The following is a 7,681-nucleotide window of genomic DNA, read 5'->3' as shown; positions in this document are numbered from 1 at the left end:
AATGAAAGTCATCATCACCTACTTCCCAGGTCCTACCTATTGCTTAAAAAATGTTTGCTGGAGTGAACGATATAACACGATTAATATATCTAAATTGGTCAAAAAATGACATCGTAACTCAATTTTGTGTGGAATGTTGTGTTGGTAACAATTATTCGTCAAATTACGTTATATAAAGTTTGATTCGAATCATGACATTTTTTTGTTTGATAGTTGAGGGGACAATACGATGCGCCACCATAGCTTAGTAAAATAATGTGTTACATCGCATAACGCATTAAATTAATGTGTTATACTGGTATAACGCATTAATTTAATGCGTTATTCTGACATAACACATTATTTTACTGCATTGTGAGAGAATATCATAGTATAACACAGTTGTTTCATGCGTTATGCAAGCCTCCATACATAATTTGATTTGACGTAACATTGGAAGATACTGTAATTGCATGCATCGTTGGTTCTATATTCAAAATTCAAATCCTATTAATACCGAGTTCGTATAAGGCAAAAAAAGCTTAAATATATAAGTTTCAACTAGTTTTAGCATTTTGTATTCCTCCTCAGTTATTCGAAATATGGCAGATGTTCCAAGAATTAAAGTTTCTTTATTCTAGGATGGACAAATTATATTCGAGGAAAATAATTTGCGCTACGATTCTCCCCCAAAATACCATGTTAAGTTTTCACTTGACTAAAAATTCTCAAAACTACTCCAAGCCTTGTATAATAGACTACAAGTTAGTAGAAGTGATTTTGATCTAAATATAATTGGAAAATATCCGATGTCATTTATGCCGCAAGGTGTAACTAGTTATGGACAGTGGTACATTCAAGATGATGATTCGTTGACTGATTTTTTGAAGGCGCTTTATGATTATAGACAATGCATAACTTTAAACGTCCTTGAAATGTATATAGAGAAGGTGCCCATTAATCGACTTGAAGTCATGGCTAGGGCTCCTCAGGAATCCCGAAATAGACCTCGTTGGGAAGCCCCGCCTATAATTCAAGCTGTAGTCACTCAAGAGGAACCTACTTATCAACACAATTACCCTGACATGAGTACCTATGAAAGCATCTTGACTAGCCAAATTCCTCTGGATAGTTTAAGTCAGCAATTTGATGGGCTGTGGTAAATATTCATTTTGTACAATATGTGTAGTGACACTTGAAAGCTACTAATGATGCCTACAATATTATTTAGGGGTTATACACCCGATATAGATCATACCGGACGGTCTCCTCAATCGAGATGGAGGAATAAGGTTGGAACATCCTCAGCCTATCCAACAACTCAAAGTGATGGTCCTTCCTCAAGTTTCAGTGCAGTTGATTATATTCGGTACATCTATTTTTTTTTAATATCAATAGTGTTATTTGATGTGTAGTAGTTAAAACACCCTAATTTCTTTATGTAGGGAGAATGCGATGGGTGCACCAAATTATAGGCAAAGGCCTGCTATGGATGGTCCGGATTATCCGAATTATATAGTGACATCATCCAGCGATAGTGAGGAACTACCTAATGCGGAGCAAAGTGACGATGAAATTGAGGTTGGAATTAATACTCAACATCAAATAGAACTGTTGCAAGACATGATGGACAGTCCGACACACGAGGAGGAACTGAATTCACAGCAACCATTTGAACCGCAAGAGTCGACTCCGGTTCAGCCGCAAAGCCAATTTCAACAGCAAGAGTCGACGCCGATTCAATGGCATTCCGATGAGATCCCCTATCTTGGTCATCTTCAAGATCGCCCAGATGCCTTTGTCTTTGTGGAAAGAGCCAGTGGATCTTTTAAAACAAAAGGCTCATATTGAAAAGGGGATGATTTTCAGCTCGAAAAAATCATTGCAAAGGGTTGTTAAGATTTATTACATCTAGGGGATTAGGGAGTTTAAAGTTGACGATTCCACATGAAAAATTTGGCGATTGGTCTGCAAGAGAAAATATCAAGGTTGCGAATGGATGCTTCGTGGTAAGAAAACTGCTGAAAAGATGTGGACTATTTCAAAGTTCTACACAAAGCACACTTGTAATATGGGTGACCTCCCAGATGATCATTGCATTCTAGATACCAATATGATTGCTCGTGTATTAGTTGACGACATTGGAAAAAACCCAAGGTATCCCCTTAGGCCACCGAATTTGTTGAGCCTCCCCTGACACATAGTTTATGCAACTTAATTTATATTAGGAGCCTGTTTGGAAAGTCACCTAAGGAATGGATTTGTGTGTAGTTGGGTGTATTTATACAGTTTTGTATGTTTGTTTAAACAAGTCAGCATGAAGTTGAGTGTTATTCAAAGGGTGTAAATATAGTCTTCAATTTTCATGGGGAGGTGAGAACTGATAGTAATTACATTATGTCATTACAACCTAATGTAACTTTTCTATTTTTTTTTATTTTCCTGAAATATATTTAGTAATAATCCTTTTACACTATTTCTCATATTCTCATTTTCAACCTTCCAACGCTTCTCTCTCTCTCTCTCTCTCTCTCTCTCTCTCTCTATATATATATATATATATATATATATATATATATATATATATATATATTGACTATATATGATACTTAATTTTGCATTCTATAAATACTCACCTCCTATATATATATATATAGACTATGATGCTTAATTTTGCATTCTATAAATACTCACCTCCTATAATCTTTTCAATATCAACCAAACCCAAAATCCTACTTAAGTAGAAAATGGCTTCTATGAAAACCACCTGCCTTGATCTCTTTCTTCTTGTAAACATTCTTTTTTTCTCTCTTGTGTGTGCATCGCCTAAACCAATGCCAAAGCCGATGCCAACGCTAAAGCCGCCAACACCAATGACGATGCCAACGCCAACGCCAACGCCGACGCCAACGCCAATGCCGATGCCAACACCAACGCCTATGCCGACACCGAAGCCAATGCCAACCCCGAGTCTCAGCTCCCAAGACAAGTGCTCTATTGATACTCTCAAATTAGGTGTTTGTGCTAATGTTCTTGACAATTTACTTGGAGTTAGAATTGGAAATCCATCAAACAAACCTTGTTGTTCTCTCATTCAAGGACTTGTTGATCTTGATGCTGCTCTTTGTTTATGCATTGCCATTAACGCAAATGTTCTTGGAATCAACCTTAACGTCCCTATTTCTCTAAGCCTTATTCTCAATGCTTGTGATAAAAAAGTTCCATCTGGCTTCCAGTGTCCTAATTGAACAACCTAGCTATGCATTTCTCATGTAAGGATAATATATTCCAGTGTGTGGTAATTAACTCTTTGTTGTTATGGTTGTGTAATAAGTGGAATTGATCGAGTATCTTGAAATAAGTTCCTCTTTGAATCTCATAAGCTTGATTTTGTACTTTACCATATAGAAGCCTATTGTCGTAAGGTTGTCATTTTTCTTTTATCCTTATCTAAGGAATTCGCGACTTTTATAGGACAAAAAAAAACGTTGAATCTAACTAATACAAAAGAAAAAAAACATAAATAGGTTTCACGCACTAATTTAGTGCGTGAACGACCAAACTTTTATTTTTGCAGTTTTATCCTTTCACACATTAAATTAGTGCGTGAAACCTATTTGTATTAGTTTGGTTTAACTTTTTTTTGTGGTCCTACAAAAGTCGCGTATTCTTATCTATGTTAAGAGAAACATGTATTGTTTTTCATTATGTGTATATGTTTATGAATATGCTCTGTTCGTAGTTGAATTTGACTTATTAACAGCATTGTTATGACCTCGATTAACGGAAGTAATGAGATAATTGAGAATCTCAAATATTAAGCGCTTAGGTATTTAAACAACCGGACGTGGTAGTGATTAAATAATTGAAAATAAGCTGAAGATACATTTAACAAGCGTACATGCCCAAGTTCCAACTTCAGTGATTATAGCTAGCTAGGAGATCAGTGGCGTATTTATATCATTAATTATGGATTGACAGAAGTTAATAGTTTTAACTCAAATCCGATATTTTTGCTAAATTATTTTCCTTATTATATATATATATATACTAGATGGCCTATGCTCGTGCTGCGCACGGGCCCAACACTTCGGATGATAGTGTATCTATGTATATGTAGTTATGTTTAGATAGTGACAATATATATATATATATATATATATATATATATATATATATAATATGTTCAAAATACGATTAATATAACATTGTAGTTTGTGCTCCGTATCTAAAACTTTATTTTATTCGTGTTTCCTATGAAAATTTATTAATACTTTTTAAAAGAAAAGACTTGTTTAAAAGAAAACTATTTTCCTCTCTTTGAGATAAAATAATAGAAATATTTAAACATCAGTTGATACTTTCAATTTTAATTCGAGTAATTTAAAAGTGTAAATACGTATTATTTTTTATCAAATTTGAATTTGGATAATTTTAATTCAAATTATTAAATTAATTTACATGTTTACAACGAAAAAAAGTAGAAATTAATTTTCTATTTAAACGAAGAAATGTTATTTTTTAATTTTTGGTAAATATTCTTGGTTTAACTCATTCTAATTGTCATGTTGCCTTTTTCATGATTTTGTAAGGAAATGTGAATTAGAATTATAATTTGACTAATTTACCTTATTCATTATTTGATATTCATTTGATCTCTTTTCATATTTATTGGAGTAAGAATAAAAATTAAAAAGTAATTAAATTGTATCTTATTTTTTAAATATATATATTTTAGTAAACATAACAAATAAATGACATGGCGGAATAACAAATACTGTAATTAAATATTTTGAAGTTATAATATGGGGCTCGTGTTTTTTGTCGTGCAATAATTTCATTGGCTCTCACTAATGGGTTAATATGCATGTGGTAATGAATCCAATATTATTGACTTGATGGGGATATTTTGGGAATTACATGAATATGGTTTGATTTTTTAATATATGGGGTGCACGTTTTTTTTTGACGTTGCCTTTTTTCTTTTCTTTTTTTAATATGAGGTCCACTTTTTTTCATGAGTTTGGAGAGGATGGGGTCCACTTTTTTTCGTGAGTTTGGAGAGAGTGGGGTCCACCTTTTTTTAAGAGTGAGTGTCGTCGAAGCACGGGTAAATCGATGCTTCTATATAATAGAAAAATAGAAATATAATAAAGTATTTCTATCTACTTTTTAGAAGAGTTGGTAATATAAAGTATAAAACGTGATTTTTTTTCCTTTAAATAAAAAAGTGGGTGGGACCACAATGGATTTTTTACCCTTAAATAAAAAAGTAGAACCGAACACGGACGAAGATCTTGCCTATATAAACCGGCTCTTCTATATAGTAGCAATAGTAAAGTAATACATAATTCTTTTTTATCAAATTTGATTTGGATAATTTTAATTCAAATTATTATATTAATTTTACATGTTTAAAATGAAACAAAGTAGAAATTTGATTTTCTATTTAAATGAAGAACTTCTATTTTTTAATTTTCAGTAAATATTTTTTGTTTAACTCATTTTACTTGTCATGTTTTTTTATACGATTTTTTAAGAAAACGTCAATTATAATTATAATTTTTGATCTCCATTTAATATATTTTTTCTCTTATGACATTAATCTCTTTTCACATTTATTAGAGTAAGGAAAAAAATGAAAAAGTAATTAAATTCTATCTTATTTTAATATATAAGTATTTTAATTATGTTGCTGTAAAATAATTTCATTTGCTCCTACTAATGGGTTGATACGCATGTGGAAATGAATCCATCATTATTGATTTAATTGTTTGATTTCTAAGCATTTTTTTATTATTGTTTGTTTTTTTAATATGGGATTCACTTTTTTTCACTAAAAGACTGAAATTTACGAAACAACCTACTATTGTAAAATTATTATGTCAAACTTGAATTATTTAAATTCTTAATTAATTTTGAATGCATATGTTCCTTAAATTTTAATTATTTATCTGTATGATATAACTAGCTATGAATTTATTAGTCTTTTCAATAATTAATTAATGAGATATGAAAATCAAATGAAATTTTGAAATTGACAAGTATATTGTTTTCGTTTATAACATGAAAAGTACCAAAAAATAATTGCTTGCGCACTTTTGTTTATAATAGCTAAATGAGATCTAAACATCAAATGTCAGTATACATACATAACAACGCCTCACTATAGCGGCCATGAAATTTCAGGACAAATGCTGCCATTATAGAGGTTTGACTATATATATTTCAAATGTAGAAAAAAGAAAAAGGAAGTAATAATTTAAAAGAAAATTTGATTGTAAATTTGCCATATTTTCTGGATCAGAATTTAAAAGAAATCGTCCCAACGTAGCGCTCCCAATATTTCTACCTTCGTGAGCAGTGATTTAATCTTCTTTAACGAGTAGATTTTACAAATTTCATGTAGATATACTTACACCCAATTTTAAATCAAACTATATCAAATTAGCATGGTTAAGTGATTTAATAGGGTGAAAGGTGAGCATATATAAGTAACCACTATCTTGGGTGATAATCAGAGGTGAATCCAGGATTTCAAGAGTATGAATTCATCATTAGCTATGGGATTTTTTGATTTCTTGTGCCTTTGTTCATTACAGTTTAGCGCCTATGGTATTTTTTTTTATTTCTTTTGCCTTTGGGACTTGGGGTAATTAGAAGTAAAGGGGGGAAAAGTCATTACATGTAATATAAAAAAACAGGTTTTTTACTTTTTAGTAATTAGAATTATAGAAGAAAAAGGATTTAGAATAGTATAAAAATGAAAGTTAAAAGGCTGCTTTAGAAAATAAAAGCAAAAAAAAAAAAAAACTCGCAAGAGCTAGTGTATATTTTTAAAATTATACACATAATATATCGAGTTTAGTTGATTGACCATGTGTTCACGTGACTCAAATTTTAAGCATAAATTCACCTCTGGTGATAGTAGTCTATTAGCAAATACATGCTATGCACTGATTGGTGCGTTGTAGATATTGGGTGCGAGCAAATATTTACTATTAGGGTGTTAAATGGGTTGAAGTAAATACAGTATTAAAAACGAGTGAGGTCATAAACTTGCCTAAAGTCTTCTTGGGCCAAAATGGACGAGTCTACTTGAACAGCTGAACTACACACAATTGATCATAACTTAACTCAGACAATTCATAATGATTTTCATTTGTTTGTTTGTCCATTTATTTGTTTAATTACAAAATTAAAATAATAAAAAAATTCGTTTATTTATTATGACTATATCAAACAAAACAAACTAAAAATGATATCTTCTTATGCGTCGATGAGTTCTTTTATGGGTTACATGTGCAATTTAAATTAGCCAAAACTTTTTGATGTGCTATGTCCAATATGACCCATCAATAAATATATGTTCAAAAATAAATAAATGTGTGTGTGTCCAGCTTAACTCATTCAAGTCTGGGCAGGTTGGACAAGTTATGCATCGGCTAAATTTGAAAATGCTCGCGATCTTATGTCCATTAATCAAGAAGTCATTTAATTATTTTTCGAAGAGAGGACTGGCCTTAAGAGAGCAAGCGAGATTTTGGTAGCTCAGTTGGTTGGCTATCTAAACTTTCACCTTATTGGTGAGGGTTCGATTCCCCATGATGTAATTCCCTTCATGTGAAAAAAAATAGAAGACTTGAGAGAGCGATTTGTCTCTGATATTTCCATAAATGGGGCCAAGCTGCTTTGGAAGAAC

At 31.6% G+C, this 7,681-nt stretch overlaps 1 protein-coding gene across 1 annotated transcript; it reads left to right on the top strand.

Moving 5' to 3' along the window:
* The first annotated feature begins 2,679 nt into the window (after positions 1-2,679).
* Positions 2,680-3,361, top strand: LOC132614440 (pEARLI1-like lipid transfer protein 1). The gene has a single exon (XM_060328895.1). It carries the CDS (start codon positions 2,727-2,729, stop codon positions 3,225-3,227), a length of 501 nt encoding a protein of 166 aa, XP_060184878.1. The 5' UTR covers positions 2,680-2,726; the 3' UTR covers positions 3,228-3,361.
* The last annotated feature ends 4,320 nt before the right edge of the window (positions 3,362-7,681 follow it).

This window comes from Lycium barbarum, chromosome 10 (assembly GCF_019175385.1).
Source record: "Lycium barbarum isolate Lr01 chromosome 10, ASM1917538v2, whole genome shotgun sequence".
NCBI lineage: Eukaryota > Viridiplantae > Streptophyta > Magnoliopsida > Solanales > Solanaceae > Lycium > Lycium barbarum.
This window is presented reverse-complemented; position numbering and strand designations above follow the sequence as displayed.